Consider the following 16847-nt stretch of genomic DNA (forward strand, 5'->3'; position numbering starts at 1 on the left):
ATTCACTGCCCATTTTATGCAATTTCATGGCAGAAACTTTTAGCGGACCAGAGACGACTTAAGCGTGAGCAAGAAGAGGCCGATATTGCAGCTCGTCGCCACACGGGCGTCATTCCGACGCACCATCAGTTTATCACTAATGAGCGCTTTGGGGACCTCCTCAATATAGACGATACGGCAAAAAGGAAATCTGGGTCAGAGGTCTGTTTTGGTCGCCTCAGTCTGCTGCTTGACCCAAAGCGATACTTGCCTCCCCTCAGCATCGCCTTCTGTAGGCCAAATTAGTTCTCCAAACGGCATCTGTCATCCTGGCTCCCCCATAGGCTTGCTTTGGCTCTTCTGCGGCTGGTCATGGACATGAGTCCCATTATGTCCTTGCTCTGTATGTTCAAGCATGCCTGGCTGTGGGACCGGGATCCGCTGGCACCCCCCCCCCGCCCCCACTGCATGCCTTAGAGCGTCGCCTGCCTTCGTGAACCCAGTCCTCTACATCCTGCATTTTATCATGACACTGTGCTGCCTGTGCATTCTGCCTAGAAACTTTATATTTTAGTGCGTGTGCATTAGTAACTGCAGTGTGGTCAGTTATGAGTCTTCTTTGAAGAGATGGTGTTGTGAAACTTACTACAAAAGTTCGCAAGCGTTGTGTTACTTACGCCATTTACACAGGTCCCGAAATCTCAGAGAATGAAATTGCCGCTCAGTATTAACTGATGAATTAATTGTAAAGGGTGTTTAGCAGTGCTACAGCCTCACTGAAAAACTTTGAAACCCAAAGAGTTTTGCAGTTAGGATAAGCCCACACAGAGTGAGAGAGCCCTCTGAGAGACATTGCGTTTGTTCCCTTAATTTTGACATTTCTCAGCTGAGATTATAAAACTTAATATTACAAAAGGCACAAAGAAAGCATAAACCTTTGAAGTGATTTTTTTCTGGGCCTTGGCCTCCTGCACTAAGATCAACATGTTGAAATTATTTTTTTTTAATAATTTTTTAATGTTTTGTTTATTTTTGAGACAGAGTGCAAGTAGTGGGGGGCGGGGCAGAAACAGGCTCTGTGCTGATAGCAGAGAGCCCGATATGGAACTCGAACTCACAAACCGTGAGATCATGACCTGAGCCAAAGTCAGGCTCAACCAACTGAGCCACCCAGGCACCCCGACAACATGTTGAAATTCTTATGCTGGCCAAATGCTGTGTCTTGTGTCAGGGTATGTTTTGCCATGTAGCCCTCAGTGGCTCCCTAAGGATTAGCTCCTTTTGGGGAAGTGTGTGTGTCTGGGGCTTGGGAGGCAGGGAACTGGGCAAGTGACACCAAAGCATATATAGTTTTATAATCTTTAGATGTAATAGATTGATATTCACATTTCTGCCTTTTGAGTGACAGAGGCACTGGCTATTCATCAAATGGTTTTTGTTCTGTTTTTCAAAGAAGTGGAAGGTTTCTGTGACAAAGAAAAGAACCAGAATGAAGGAAGGAGAGCAGGGAAGGGGAAAGGAGGCTCTAAGGTGATGGAGAAAAAGAAAATGTAACAAGGAAGAGGCAGAAGTTGGCAGGAGTCACTCGGATGCCAGGGAAAGACAGCCCCCAGTATTCCAGCTCCACAAAACCACCCTGTTCCGAAGGCTCTGGTGACAGATTATCCGCATTCACAGGCCCACCTGCTTGCAAGTGATGGAGAGGAGGGGAACCTGGAAGGCACCAGAGGGCTGCATGGTTACAGGTGTAGGTAATACAGGCACGTGAAAATGCAGCTAGGGCAGCACAACCACGGAGAGAAGCAGGCCAGCTGCCTAACCCATCCTGCCTCCCTTCCAGAGCAGTGATTGTCAAACTTGAGCGCTCATCAGAATCTCCTAGGGGCCCATCCGCAAAGGTTCTAATTCTAGGGTGGGCCCCAAGGATTGCATTTCTAACCACTTCCCAGGTGATGCTGATGATGCCAGTTTAGGGACCACGCCCCGAGAATCACTACCCTAGATGTTGACTGACAGACATGGGAAAATAGGGACCAGCAAGTCCCGGGTGCACAGGGCTGTGTAGATGGACATCAGCCCCACTGAGGAGAACCCGAGTGACCACCAATTCTGTGCGAGACCCTGTGCAGAGGCAGAAATAGGACTCAGGCTGTGTCCTTGGGAAGCTGGGAGTGTAGTGGAAGAGGCATCCTCCTGGCAGTTGTGTCTGTTGTAGCAAGTGACATCGTTGTACAAGCTGAGAGAGGGAGGAATGGATTAGGCCTCAGGGAGACAGAGACAGATAAACAGGGCAATGATGCTCTGTATAGGCAACAATGACTCATGACACGTCTTAGCAGCTCAATGGAATCAGTGTTTCTCAACCTGGAGTAATGTGTGGATTCTGTTGAATGGGCAAAAAATTTTTTTGTTTTCACCAATCCCCAGTATTGGCCTAAGCCAGTTTACAAATTAAGTAGTAAATTGCACACCTGTAGAACTCAGTTTAACCAACAGGTGATATCATTTTGCCTGAACTCAGTTGCCACTCAAAGTGTGAATATGGTGCTATTTGGTATACATTTTTTAAAGTTCACACAGCTCTACAGCTGGCTGTCCTGGGGTAACCACCACGTTTGTTTTTTTGTTTTTGTTTTTTAATTGGAATCCCTGAAATTTTTGTCCTTACAATGTTGGTCATCTGGCCTTCTCTTGTGAACTTGTCATTTATCATTCATTCCACATCTTTCTTATTTGCTGGCAACTATTAAATTGTGCTCTTTGGTCACAGACAGATACAAATTCGGGCACTGAAATTGTGTGGCATTGATTATAAAGTAGTCGTTTAGTTGACCTGTACTATATATGTGAACAGATAGAAACATCGACGTGAAAATGCAAAAATAAATTCCTGTGGGGAATTCATCACCCTAAAGAAAATTCCTACAAGATCCCAGCTTTGGGGGCCTTCACGTAAGGGACATATCACTGAGGGGTTTCGGACCTAACCCTAAGCTTGATGGAGCTTTTAAATACCATTTTATGTTCCTCACTGAGTCTCCCATTTCCCACCGCCCACCCCCCACTTTGTCCTCTAATATTGAAGAGGAAGTGTGTGAGACCACGTTAGGAATTGAGAGTTGATCTGAGGGACACTTGAGAGGCTCGGCCAACTTCAAAGCAAGGAAGTGACAGACAGAAATATTTGAGAATGTTATTTGTGCTCTTGCGTGACTGTAGATGGAAGCGTAAAGAACACAAAGTCAAAAGAAGCTTTGTACGTGTAGGAACTAGAGGTCAGACCTGAGTGTGGTTTTGGAGGGAGGGCTGGCGTGACTCAGCAACAGACTTGAGGAACTGGAATCTGAGGAGGACTTCCAGGCCTGGGGGATCCAGAAGGAGAGGAATACCCAAAAGGGAGGGAAGTCCTGGAGAAAGAGAATGAACTCAAGGCTTGCTCTGTCTGGCTTTTGAGGTGATCTCACAGAACATGAGTAATATATGGAGTCAAAGATGACATGAGAGGTGAATCAGGGTTTCATCCACTTGCAAATCATAATTTTAAGTCAGAGAAATAGAATATGTCCCCCAAAGATGGAGACAGTAGATAAGGAATGTCTGAGGACTTCTGAGTGGTGTGTGTGTGTGTGTGTGTGTGTGTGTGTGTGTGTGTGGTTGTTGTTGTTGTTGTTGTTTTTAATAGTCATGGTCAGCTTTGGGGAAACAGCACTTCAGCTATGAGACTTTTCAAAGCATCTCTTCCCCAAATCTGGCCCTCCTTGGGGAGATTCTCATGCATGACATAGTTGATCAAACATTCATCTAATGTTCTACTGAGGTCAGATAAGTGGAATTTGGCCCAGATTTCTACACCAGAATGAACTAGTTAGAGTGAATTTTTCTGCTTTGCTTTCTGGAAACTTCTGAAAATGTGTCCTTTCCATTGTACATAAATTGTGATTTTAAATTGTGACTGTTTCTTGTGTTTAGATGAGACCTGCCAGAGCCAAATTTGACTTTAAAGCTCAGACCCTAAAGTAAGTACCACCACTTTGTTGTTATTTTTAACTGCCTCTTTGAAACACAGCTCACTTGTAGAGAAGAGATAGAGGAAAAACAGCAATGATTCAAAACAGTAATTTATAGAGTTTACTACGTGCCAAAGACTATTCAAGTTACATATGTTAACTGATTCAGCCCTCACCAGAACCCTCTGGGGTTGGTACTATTATTACCCCCTTATAGTAATGGAGAAACCAAGAGGCTGTGAGGGTAAGGAATTCGTCCAAGCTGGTCAGTGCTAGAGGCAAGGGATTCAAATCCAGGTAGCCTGGGCTCCTACCACCATATGCATGCCACCCTGCTGCCTCCTATACAGGGATTCAGTTTCCTTGATGAAGCGGAGGCCAAATCTGACCCACTCTTTCTCTGGAAGAACCAGAACCAGTTTCTAGGAAGATAACTTTTTTTTCGGTTTTGCTACAACATCTTACGACATTCAAAGCTTACGGGAACCCACAGAAAACCAACATTTCTCTAAGTATGTTCCTCAAAGTGCTAGCTGTGTAAAATATTTCTTGAAAAGAGTATTCCATGCTAGAAATGAATCTGGGAACCACTGCTTCCATATCTCCCATGCCCCTTTCTCCCCAGAGACTTTGCTATTGACGTAGTAATAGCTCTAGAAGGCTTTCAATGAAGAAACCTGATGAGCTCATTTAACCCAGTGTTACCTAAATTCACATGACCAGGAAGCCTTTCTATCTCCATGGAATGAAATTTGGCAAATGCTACTAAAGACTGGATTCCACAAGGAACTTACTCAGTTCCTATCTAATTATGGGTTAAAATGGGCCATGAGTTTCCACTGGTGGCAATACCAGCAGCCATCCCATCGTCCTGCTGATAGAGGTCCCACATCTCCATCCTCGGTGATGGGAGGGAGAGTTCTCCATCACTGGACGCTGGGAAATGCCATGGAGAGGCCATGCAACCATAATCCTGATCTTCTCCTAACGCTAAACGTGACCAAGCCACAGTTCCCGGACCTACGTACGAATCTGCTGTGTTGGGTTTGTTTGTAATTACTCTAGTCCTTTAGCTTATCGGCTCATGAGAAGTGGCAGCCTAGTGTGCTGGGAAGATGGGCTCTAGAGTCAGGAAGCCCCGTGCATGAGTCATGACTGTGCCACTTACTGTCTCTGTGACCATGAACAGGGTCACCAAGCTCCACCTCAAATTTCTTCATTTATAAAATGGGCATAAAAATGCCACTATCGCGGGGCAGCTGAGGCAATGCTTATAAAACATTTTGCAGAATGTAGCAAAAGTCAGCATCTCCCCTGCCCCTTCTTTTTAACCAGAGAGAAGATAACAGAGGTATATAAATTGATTTTTAGTTTAATCAAGCAATATCTTTTCCCCTTTTTTCTTTGAATTGAGCAAGACCCACATAATCTTTGAATGGTATTGTGATGATTATATTTGTGTAGATTTCATTAAAATGTCTTAGAACAATTTTGTCCTCAGAGCGACCTTGTCAGAAGACAGGGAGAGGGCTGATGGAGACAGAACTGTCACTATTTATCAGTATTGCTAATGCTGGAGAGAGGGCTCCTTCCTCCTGACTCAGTGCTGTTATCACACCAAGTTCCCTCCTAGAACAGTTAACAAAGCTTTTTTTCTTTTTAATTTACATCCAAATTAGTTAGCATATAGTGCACCAATGATTTCAGGAGTAGATTCCTTAGTGCCCCTTACCCATTTAGCCCATCCCCCCTCCCACAACCCCTGCAGGGGTTGTTCTCCCTGGAGAACCCTCAGTTTGTTCTCCATATTTATGAGTCTCTTCTGTTTTGTCCTCCTCCCTGTTTTTATATGATTTTTGTTTCCCTTCCCTTATGTTCATCTGTTTTGTCTCTTAAAGTCCTCATATGAGTGAAGTCATACAAAACTTTTTTTTAAAAGAGTAAATGACAGGGGCCACCTGGGTGGCTCAGTCGGTTAAGCATCCGACTTTGGCTCAGGTCATGATCTCACAGTTCGTGAGTTCAAACCCCGCATCAGGCTCGCTGCTGTCAACACAGAGTCTGCTTCGGATCCTCTGTTGCCCTCTCTCTCTGCCCCTCTTCTCTCTCTCTCTCTCTCTGTCTCTCTGTCTCTCTGTCTCTCAAAAATAAACATTAAAAAAATAAAAAAAAAATAGAGCAAGTGACAGATCCATTGACTTGAGTCTTCTAAACATCTTTAATCACTGGGTTCTACTTTTCTCCACAGTACGTTACTTGAAAAAGTGTTCTGTAGGAGTGTTCAACTCAACCAAGTTAAACAGGTTTCTTACCCACAGGACTTCTCTGAGCCTCTACTGTACTAATACATGTGGTGACACTCTGGAAAAGATCTGAAATATATCATATTACTGTTTCTCAAGCCTTGTTACCACCAGACCTTGCCATGTGGTTCTTTGGGACATGGGCATGTGGTCCCCAATGCAGGAAGGATGGCAGCCCCAAGCACCCCATGGCACTTCACCTTTGGCCATGACTGCAGACCTCTCAGCCCTCCGCAAGCTATCCTCCTCCTTGTTTACCAGTGGGGCCGTCTCCAGCTGCAAATCACTTAGGGTGGCCAAGCAGGGGGCGTAGAGATCTCCAGCAGGAGTGGATATGCTGAGCGTGTCGCACATCCATGTGTCCATGATTGGGGAGTGAAGAGAGGAGGGAATTCAGAGCACTGGCAAGGAGAGCTATAGCAAAAACTTGGCCAAAGACATTCTTTCTTACGGAGACAAATGCCCCAGGTCCCCTTCACGGGCCTCCTCAGGATCAGAATCTTGTCTACCAGTGCGAGACCCACAAAGTCTGCCTTGTTCCTGCATTCAGCACACTGCTGACTTTGTGTAAAGTCTTCCAGATGTGCCCTCGTTGTTGAGCCAGCACCCGTCGCATAACCGTGGGACTTCCTGGCACACTGCAGAGTAGGCACCCCCCCCTCCAGACTGCAGTCAGAGACTTTCTTCCCACACTGTTGGTTTGATGCAAATGGAAAAAGATTGAAGTCATTTTTTTTCTTAATTCAAAAAACCTTTCAGTGTGCCTGGCTGGTTCAGTCAGTAGAGCATGCAACTCTTGATCTCGGAGTTATGAGTTCGAGCCTCACGTTGGGGGTAGAGATTTACTTAAAAATAAAATCTTAAAAAAAAAAAAGTTTACATCCGTCCCACAGAAAACTGGAAAGATGCCAAAAGAGATGTAATTTCCCAAAGAGTGGGGTTCTCACTTCCAAATATGGAGCCCCCTCTTGTATCATCTGTCTCCTTTGAGCTCACTCAAAGTCTCCTTTTGCTAAAAACTGGAGTGTCTTCATCTTCCACATTTTGAAACATCTGCTAAAATGCCATGACTCTCTGTCGACAGGGAGCTTCCTCTGCAGAAGGGGGACATTGTTTACATCTATAAGCAGATTGATCAGAACTGGTACGAAGGAGAGCATCACGGCCGGGTGGGGATCTTCCCGCGCACCTACATCGAGGTACTGTAGCTCCTCTTTCCGGGGAAGAGCCCCGTCGTGCCCGAACCACCACTTACTTACCAAGACCTTGTGTTTTGTTTCCTCCCTTCCTCTCCTCCCCCTGCTTTCTACTCTTTTCCTTCTTCTCTGCCTCTCTCCATTTCTCAGCTTCTTCCTCCTGCTGAGAAGGCTCAGCCCAAGAAGTTGGCACCAGTGCAGGTTTTGGAATACGGAGAAGCCATTGCTAAGTTCAACTTTAATGGTGATACACAAGTAGAAATGTCCTTCAGAAAGGTAGGCGCCCTCTCCTCTCGGCTCTGGGGCTCTGTTGGATGGCTGGGTTTTGGTGGGGAAGTGGCGTCATAGCCAAATGTAGCCTGGTGGTGCCATCGCTATGCCTAGGAGATGTGCCCCATCAAGGATTGCATTAAAGGCAACTGGAGAATTTTCTGAGGCGAGGAATTTAAAAAATAAACCCCAGTCTCTGTCACGGGTTAATTACATTAAGTTCATTGACTAACGGCAGTATTTCTGGAATCTTAGACCTCTTCAATCAATATTTATTGAGCACCGAATGACATGGTAAGTGTTGGTGACTAGGTTTCACACTATATTAACATCGCCCTCGTAGAGAAGAGCAAGTCCTTTGACACCAAGAGAAGTTTGAAATACTTTGAAGCCAAAAGTTAACGGGTTATCAGCCGTGCAACTTTTGGGGAGTTAAAGAATCTTTCCAAGCTGCCATTTGCTCATATGTAGAATGAAGATAGAGGGGCCTCTTCTGTAGCTGTTTTAAAAGGCTCTGTGAAGCCCCCAGAGCGGCACACAGCAGCTGGTCAGTGCTCAATGAATAGGAGATGGCGGGGTTCTCCTCACTGCCCTCGAGGAGCTCGGCGCGCTCATTTTCAGACAAGTAAGCTATGCATGGATGCCGTCTTTCCCAAGGATCAGATGCTCTCTTCACGTGTCAGAACTCTCTGGATTGCTACAGTTACTAGTTACTGATTTTACTGAGTATAGAGGGAAATCAACACACGCCTTAGAAAAAGATGAACTAAGGGTGCCTGGATGTCTCTGTCACTGAAGCGTCTGACTCTTGGTCTCAGCTCAGGTCTTAATCCCATACTTGTGAGTTCAAGCCCCGCATTGGGCTCTGTGCTGGGCTTCAAGTGTACTTAAAAAATAAAACAAACAAACAAACCAAGCAGTAACAGCAAAAGAGATGAGCTGCCTTATGGAAAAGAGAGGCACTGGAAGCACCCTAAATGCCCAATATGGGGGAACCAGTAATTAGGTCGTCATATGTGTGTACAACAGGATAGCCTGCAGTGGGCCCTTCAGCTGCTGTTGCAAAACCATTAAAAATGTAGAATTATATTCCTTGAGAAAGGAGGTTTACTGTATGTAGAAGGTTGAAAAAGGGAAATACAGTGCAGACTCCATTTTTGTAACAACAACAAAAAATATGTGCAAGTCTAATTCACATGCATGGAATTAAATCTCTGAAATACATCATCTATCAAAATATGAACAGTGGTTTTCCCTGAGTGATCATTTTATGGGCAACAATTATGTTCTGCTTAATGTTTGTGTTTTAACTTTTCTATAATGATACAGGGGAAATTAAAGTTATAAAAAGGAAGGAAAAAGATAACCCTCCAAAACCTTTGCCTTAGAGAAAGTTGGGTATCGATTTTGTGTTAAATGAGGCAAAAACCATACGTTTGGCTATTCGCTTGGGGGAATGAATCTGAAATATTTCAAGACCGAGCTTGACTTCCCAGCCTCCAGGTAGCTCTCCTGCTGTTAGTATCCCCATCTCGATGATCCGGGTTTCGTCCGGGTCTAGCAAGGAAGGTTTCTCTGAACAAAGTCTGTGATAACTGATGAAGCATGGCCCAGGGTGCAGGCGGGGGCCTCAGGCATACCAAGGCATGCTGGGACAAGGACCCTTGTCTCGCCATGTCTTACAGGGTGAGAGGATTGCGCTGCTCCGACAGGTGGACGAGAACTGGTACGAAGGGAGGATCCCAGGGACGTCCCGGCAAGGCATCTTCCCCATCACCTATGTGGACGTGATCAAGCGGCCACTGGTGAAAAACCCCGTGGATTACATCGACCTGCCTTTCTCCTCCTCCCCAAGTCGTAGTGCCACCGCGAGCCCGCAGGTACCTAAGCCTCTCGTCACTGGTTTTCACACTCATGACAGATACACAGTGCCGATGGCACACAGCCTCCCGGGGGTGGTTCTTCCACACTGTGATTAAGAACCGTGTGCAGTAATGCAGAGAACACACACCAGGGTTTGTTTCCATGCATACAAATGACATTTTTCAAGAACTTGGAGGGAGCACGCTTATTTGGGGGAAAAGAAAGAGCTTAAGGTGATTGCCCTGAGAGTAAGATGATTGGGGCAAGAGACATAAGAGTCCTTATCAGTTGGTCCAAAACTCTGTATGGGAGCATCCTGCCCTGGGTGAAGCTGGCTGTCTGGGGACCACCAGTGTCCCATACATACCATGACCCAGCATGCTTCTCTTCATCATCTTACTGGCCAAGGCTGGCCTGCAGAAGACAAAGATTCAAAGAGAGAATTGCATGTTCTCGTCCTCAGACATAAAGACTAGATCCAGAGTATTCTTTGCAAGCAAGAACCAGGCTGGGAAAGGAACATATAGCATCGCTACACTGGGCTGAAAGGAAGTAGGTTTATAGGCGTAATAAGATGTTTGCATCCCTAAACGTCATGAACAAACTGGTTTTAAAAAACATGAAGTGTTCCAAATCCATCCCTACTTTCCCAAAGCCAAGAAAGAATGAGGGCCTTGGGTTCAGAAGAGGCAAGGTAGAGTGACTTCCTGTGGAGGACACTGACCACACCACCGTGGTCAGTTGTGAGGAGGGTGGCAGAGGCGTGACTGGACCCGGGATGACAATTTGATGGTGCCTCTTTTCTGTCATCCTCTCATTATTTCCTCCTCTTCCACCTGCCCGTCACTGACCCCAGGGATGGTTCTTGGCAGAAAGAATGAGACGGGCTGACCCAGGGCTTTCTGCACAACGAGATCCATATCCTGAGATCTCGTGGAGAGAGGGTGTGGGGTTGGCACAGGCCATTCTGCTTTGTGATAATACGAGGAGCTCGGCGAGATTTTTCACTGGGGTGTAGCCAAGCACGACTATAGAACGAGACAACTCCACTACTCATCCTCCTCTCTGGAAGGCTCTTTGCTGAGAACTCTGGAGAGAATAAAAGCCCAAAGAAGTGGCAGGGCACCTTTTTTGCCTTTTGTGGTGTTGTGGGTCAGTTGTAGAAGGGGTGGGGTGGTGCGGGGTGGGGTGGGAAGCTTCGAATGTGTCCCTTTGAAAGTCTGACTCTGCAAACCAGGCCAGCACCATCTGTAAGTGCCCTGACAGGCCCCTTTCTCCCACGTCCATACCACTCACTTCACCTCTCCTCCACTAACTGCACACACCATGCACACACACGCGTGCACCGACATTCTGCTTTCTCTCCAGTCACACCAAACGATTTCATTGGGGGGACACCAGAGTGTCCTCATCCTCTCCATTTCATTCCTCTTTTGTATATCCCTTGTGATTGTTTTCCTTTCTTCTTTATGCTGACACTTGTACCTTTTGCTTCTTTCCTTTGTTTCTCCTCTCTCTCCTTTTCTTTTCAAGTCCCCCGGTCACAGCCAACTCCTCATGCCGGCCCCCTCATCTCTGCCCCACCCCCACCGAGCCCTGTCCCCTGAGATGCACGCCGTCACCTCTGAATGGATTTCGCTGACTGTAGGGGTCCCAGGCAGGCGGTCTCTGGCCCTGACCCCACCCTTGCCTCCTCTGCCGGAGACTTCTGTCTACAACACTGACCACCTCGCCTCGTGGGCAAGGCCCGGGCCCTCCCTGTCTCTCAGCCTGCCCCGTTCGAGCTGGGCAGATCGTTCCACCCCACGCTCCCTGACGTCCCCACTGGCCCTGCCTCCCCCCCACAAAGCCTCCTCCCTGGTGCCCGGTGCCCCGGCCTCCCTGCACATCAACGGGGACAGTGGTATCCACGTGCCACCCTCAGGTGTCCGCCCGGAAAGCTTCTCACGGCTGCTGCCGGGGAGCTCTGATAGGGTCATCTGCGAGCTCAGCGACGCCTTTAGCAGCCAGGGTAAGCGGCAGCTGAGGCGAGAAGAGCGTGGACAGTGTGAGAGGAGAGCAGAGCGGGAGGCAGGTGACAGATGCCCTGGAGCACCCAAGATCTCTAAGAAGAGCTGCTTGCGACCTTCAGACGTGGTCAGGTGCCTGAGCGCGGAACAGAGACTCTCAGATCTCCACGTCCCCGAGGAGAGCCGGCCCAGCAAGCCCCTGGGTAGCCCTTTTCCGGGAAGGGAGGCTGAGCAGACAGAGCCGCGTAGAGGTGGCGAGCAGGCTGAGAGGAGGGCTGCTGGGAGTGCTGTGAGCCAGGTAGGCCTGCAGCATGACCGTGTGTGCCTTGGCGTCTCAGGTGCAAGGGGGGCTGGACGTCTCACCCGCGGCCCAGTGGATGCTGGTGAGAGCCCTGTGCTTGCCTTGGGAGCAAAAATATTACCCAGGAGGGAACGCAGGGGTCATCGACTAAGGTGTCAGGCTGGGGACAGTTGGAGGCGAAGGACAGTCTGCACTTGGGCCTCTTGAGGTGACTTAGAAGTTGCTCCCATCTTGGGCGCCTCTGGGCCCGGTGCAAAAGCCCGTGAGAAGGAAGACCTTCCTCACGCCCATTCAGGCCTTGGAGACTTTCCTCGATTTGCTCTAACACAGCTGAGAACACCAGGCTTCAGTTTGGCTCCGTGTGGCTTGGTTTTGTGTGAGACGCACTTTGTTTCCATAACCCATGGCGCTCTGCCAGTGCTCAGCTGCATCAGGTCTGCGTCCTGTCTCGTGTTTGTGTGGGAGCACAGGGCTTTTGTGTCCTGATGCACAAGTGCGTTTTGGTTCTGGGGACCAGAGCTGGGGCCCTGGGAGGCAGATATAGGGTCCTTGAACGGACCACCAGGTTTTTATGGGACTGGCCCAGTTTCTCTCTGGGTCAGCTGCAAAGATTTCAAGGACCACAGTGGCCTTAGGGTGTTTGAGGGCTGAAAAATGGGAGGGTGGGGCTGGGGGTAAACTTGGCAATTAGAGCATGATTCTAGTTTTGGCTATGCTGTTCAATACCCCAGAAGTCAAAGACTTTGGACAACTTCTCCAAAGTAGCTGGGGTTGAATGCCCATTCACCTCTTACCGTCTATGCCTGGGCGTCCTTTGCCCTCTCTGAGCCTCACCTATAAAATGGAGATGATGCTCTACCTCCTAGTGTGGCTGAGAGGGTTCCATGAAGTAATGAGTGTGAAGTGCCAAGTGCATGGGGTGGGAACAGAATGTGGTCAGCTATCCATTTTGGGTGGTCTAGAGCTGCTTCTGGAATTGAGAACATTCTAGAATGCCTTTAGTATCAGATGGAATTCTTAAGTCCCATTTATTATTTACCATGTACAGTGCCCACAGTAGACCATGCTTGATCCTCAGGCCCGCAACCCTAGTTTTTCTCTAAAGTTTCATTTATTCACTCAACAAATATTTATTCGAGACCTGTAGACACCACCCTGTACTAGGGCAGGGTTCAGGGGTCAGTGCCTTCCTGCTCTGGAGGAACCTGTGTTCCAGTGAGATTGGCAGACACAGCCGCATCATGACCGCAGTAACAGAGGTAGGCTCAGAGGCCACAGGAGGACAGAGGCCTGAGACACAGACCAGGCCAGACCTCCAGCTCCAGCCTGATGGTTAGGAGTGGAAGATCTTGCCACGGGAAGAGCAGTGTGGAATAGTGATGAATAATCAGGCTTAGCCTTTCGCCAGCGAGCCACTGTTTTCTCATGTGCAAAGCAGGAGCGAAAGTCTTCCCTCCCTCATAGGGTAGTTGTAAGGATTAGATGAGGTAAGTGAGGTGCCTGGTATGTGAGAAGGCTCCATAAAGTAGATTGTTTTTCCACCTCTGAGCATGGGGCCCAGGGAAAGTAGCAATACCCGGGGAAGGCCTTGCCTGGTAGAGCAGGGGCTCCTGGAGTGTGTGTTCTAGGAGGGAGAAAAGGGTGTGTCGTGTTAAGGAAAGAATAGTTGGTTAGGGAGAGATAGTGAAGGGACTAGTTGGGAAGAATTTAATGTCTCTGACACGGTAACAATTCTGTAAACGTTCTAAGTCAGCCCACAGTGCCTAGAGACCTCGTTGTTGTCAGCCCTGAGTCACCAGCACAGCCCAATTCCAGGACCCAGCGCGTCCAGGAAGTGCACGTAGTGCCAGGGCTCTGGGCGAGTTTAGGGATGCATACTTCCCACTTCCTAATGGAGGATGGGAGTTGGGGGTGGTAGCTGGCAACATGGAAAGACAGGCCTGTTGAAAATTGGTTTTCCTTTCTTGGTGGGCCTCCAGACCCCAAGTGTACGACTTCCTGTCCCCTCCCTTCTTCCTGCTCTTCCAGGGCCAGCCCCTTCCCCACGGGTGTGCACAGCCCCGGGCCCTGGCCTTGTTCCCTCTGAGAGTTGGAGGAGTTGTGTGAAAAGGGCTCCTGCCCACACACCTCCCACCCAACCCCTGTGCTTTCCCCTCATATGACTGGGACCCGGAGCCAGCCTCTCGGGAAAGGGGGACCTGCAGAAGCTCCCTGCCCCTTGAGGCCCTCTTTGCATGACAGAGCTAAAGATGGGAAGGACTTCAGGGACAACTGTTCTTTGGTGGCCTGCCAGCTTGCTGTGGCCTCAGGCTGTGTCACTTATTGGGATAAATGCATTGTAGGCCAGTGTGTGTGATCAGGAAGATTGTCAGTCGCTGTTCTCCTTGGGGAACTGAACCAAAAGTTCACTTTTATTATAGTTGTTAGGAAGCTGGGTTGAGTATGTGGCCAATAAGTGAGGGGGTTTAGCTGAGTAACTTAAGTGAAAAGACATTCCGAAATGCTGTGATCATTTATTCTTTCACTCAAGTATCTAGGATGTTCCAGGCACTTTGCTAATGCTGCAGGAAACAGAGAGGGATAACTGTCATCAAGTGCTTCCTGTTGCTCTCAGGAAAGTGTCCTTCTTCACAGGCTTTCAAGGCCTCATGTGATCTGGCCATTTAGACAGCAAGCCAGCTTCACCTTCCAAAACCTTCTTGCTTGTTTGTGTGGATAATTCCCACCTGCCCTTTACTTCTCCACTTAGATGTTACTTCTTCCAGGAAATCTTTCCTAACAACCTCTCCCAGCCCCTGTAAAACTGGATTAAGTGCTCTGACCTTCTGCTTCCATAGCCCCTGCACCAGACTTTAGGGGGCACTTCTCAGCTCTGTTGTATTCTTACCTTTGCTTGTCTGTGTCACCATTAGAGTGTTAGCGCCCTAAGGTCAGGGATCATGGTTCCTGATATGTGGAAGGTATTCAATAAATATTTGTTGAGTGAAAGAAAAGATTAACAAGTGACTGACTCCAGTGAAAGGAATGTAGGATCTCCATTGGTGGGGGATAAGACATGTTCACAAATAATTATGACGCAGACAGGAAAGGAGAGTCAAGTAGTTCACCCTGAAAGTTCAAGATGAGGAGAAATAGTAAGCAACTGGAGAGGGAAGGTGCCAGTCTGATAGACTTTGTAAGAAATGTGGCATTTCATCTGGGGCTTAAAACACAGGGAGGTTTATAATAGGCAAACAGCAAGAGGGTGTCATTCGAGGCAAGCAGGTAGCCCAGCCAAGACCCACAGGTGGGAACGTGAACAGGGGTATGGAGCTTTGGGAGCTTTGGGTGAGGCTTAGTGTGTCCACAGGTACATAGAAGGGGGTTCTGGGGAAGGGGCCGGGAGCAGAGCTTGGAGGGGCTCCTGTATAGCATGTAGGTTTTCATCCGCACCTCCTAACACTGTGTCCGGTCCCCTTCCTCACCGTGACGTGCCCCTTGTGAATCAGTTGTCAGACTTCCCTGTTTGGTGCTAAGTCCCTGCATTGCTGCTTCCTTCCCCTGAGTCACCTGTCCAGCCCCACCCCTGCTGCCCCCCAGCCGTGCGGATGTGTGAACACTTGTGTAAGGTTTGGCTTTTCACTCCTTTGTAGACTCCCAAGCTGAAATCACATTGAGTCAGTTGCTCGTTATTAGGTGTGTGTTCTCTGGACAGCAGAAGGTGTGGATGAAGTGCGGGGGGTGTTTAGGAGAACCCCAATCTAGAAAGGAGAGCGCTGTGTCGAAAGTCGGGATCCCCGGGCTCTGGGCCAGCTCTGCTGTCGGCCTGCTGTGTGTCTTCGGATGAATCACTTCCCTTCTCTGGGAGCTTCCTTATCCATAAACAAAAGATTTAGACAAGAGAACTAAAGTTGTTTTTGGCACTGATATTCTACGATTAGCTAAAACTCCTGTATAAATGAAAGGGAAAAAAAGAACAAATCCAAAATTTTAAGGAGGTGGTTTATTATAGACCTGCAGATGTTCACAACTGAAAAATGAAAAGGTTTTCCCTTTGGCGGGGGTGGGGGGGCAGACAATGACATAAATACAAAGAAAATGCCCAAGAGTTCAGAATCATCAACCAAATTCTTGGATTTTATCAGGCATCATTTTGGCCAAGGAGGTTTGGGGTGATCAAGACAGTGAAAGAGAAGAGCATCTTGGAAATCTGTCATTAGCATCATCAAATATTTATTGAGCCTTCCCAAGATAGAGATGCTGTTTGCTGACTGGCATCCAGCTGTGGTTTTTAAGAGTTCCTACAATTGGTGTGAGAGATCCTCATAGAATTTCTGAATTAAAAAGAACCTTTACAGATCATCTACTCCAGTGACTCTTAACCTGTTCTGGGTCACAGAACCTTTGAGAATCTGAGGTCAGCTGTGGACTCTGGGACAGTAGTTTTGGGACGAGGGTAGTGCACACACAGTTTTGCATCAAGTTTCAGGAGATCCACACCTGAGTCCGTCCGAAGGCTCCCTGGGAGTCCGTGCCTCCCCGCCCCATGCCCAGGCTAAGAGCTCCCCCCGTCTGTTCTCCTTTTATGATGAGATGAGAAAACTGAGGGCTGAGAAGAGTGACAAAGTTTCTGTGATATTTGTTTGGGTCCCAAAGAGAAGGAATCCAGCCAACAGTAAAAGCAGCATTCAGAAAAGCCGTGTGGATCCTCAAAGCATCTGAGAAGCACAAGAACAGCCTTGGAGAAAGGAGAGGAGAGAGAGCTACTCAGCTGATGGCAGAAAGATGCTTTGGCGGATTCCCTCGGAATCCATGGAAGCTAGCTGCATTCCCAGAAAGATCAGAACAAAGACCTAGCCCTGCTCTGAACGTGGAAATGAGAAATAGAAGGGAAAGCATGTAATGCAGTTTACGAGAACAAAAAGGAAATAAAAAGTGGT

At 47.9% G+C, this 16847-nt stretch overlaps 1 protein-coding gene across 50 annotated transcripts in view; it reads left to right on the forward strand.

Moving 5' to 3' along the window:
* SORBS1 (sorbin and SH3 domain containing 1) overlaps positions 1-16847 on the forward strand; it is a 230030-nt gene that overhangs the window by 197178 nt on the left and 16005 nt on the right. For 28 of the 50 annotated variants that reach the window (XM_078434634.2, XM_078434635.2, XM_060641942.3 and 25 more), the window contains 5 exons: positions 34-201; positions 3949-3995; positions 7374-7488; positions 7636-7761; positions 9441-9635. In XM_078434634.2, coding sequence (XP_078290760.2) covers positions 34-201; positions 3949-3995; positions 7374-7488; positions 7636-7761; positions 9441-9635 — 651 coding nt within the window. Of the gene's footprint in view, positions 1-33; positions 202-3948; positions 3996-7373; positions 7489-7635; positions 7762-9440; positions 9636-11151; positions 11926-16847 lie in introns of all 50 variants that reach the window. The other 22 variants (XM_078434618.2, XM_078434627.2, XM_078434622.2 and 19 more) reach the window with 2 other exon arrangements.

Source organism: Panthera onca, chromosome D2 (genome assembly GCF_046562875.1).
Source record: "Panthera onca isolate mPanOnc1 chromosome D2, mPanOnc1 haplotype 2, whole genome shotgun sequence".
Taxonomy (NCBI): Eukaryota; Metazoa; Chordata; class Mammalia; order Carnivora; family Felidae; genus Panthera; species Panthera onca.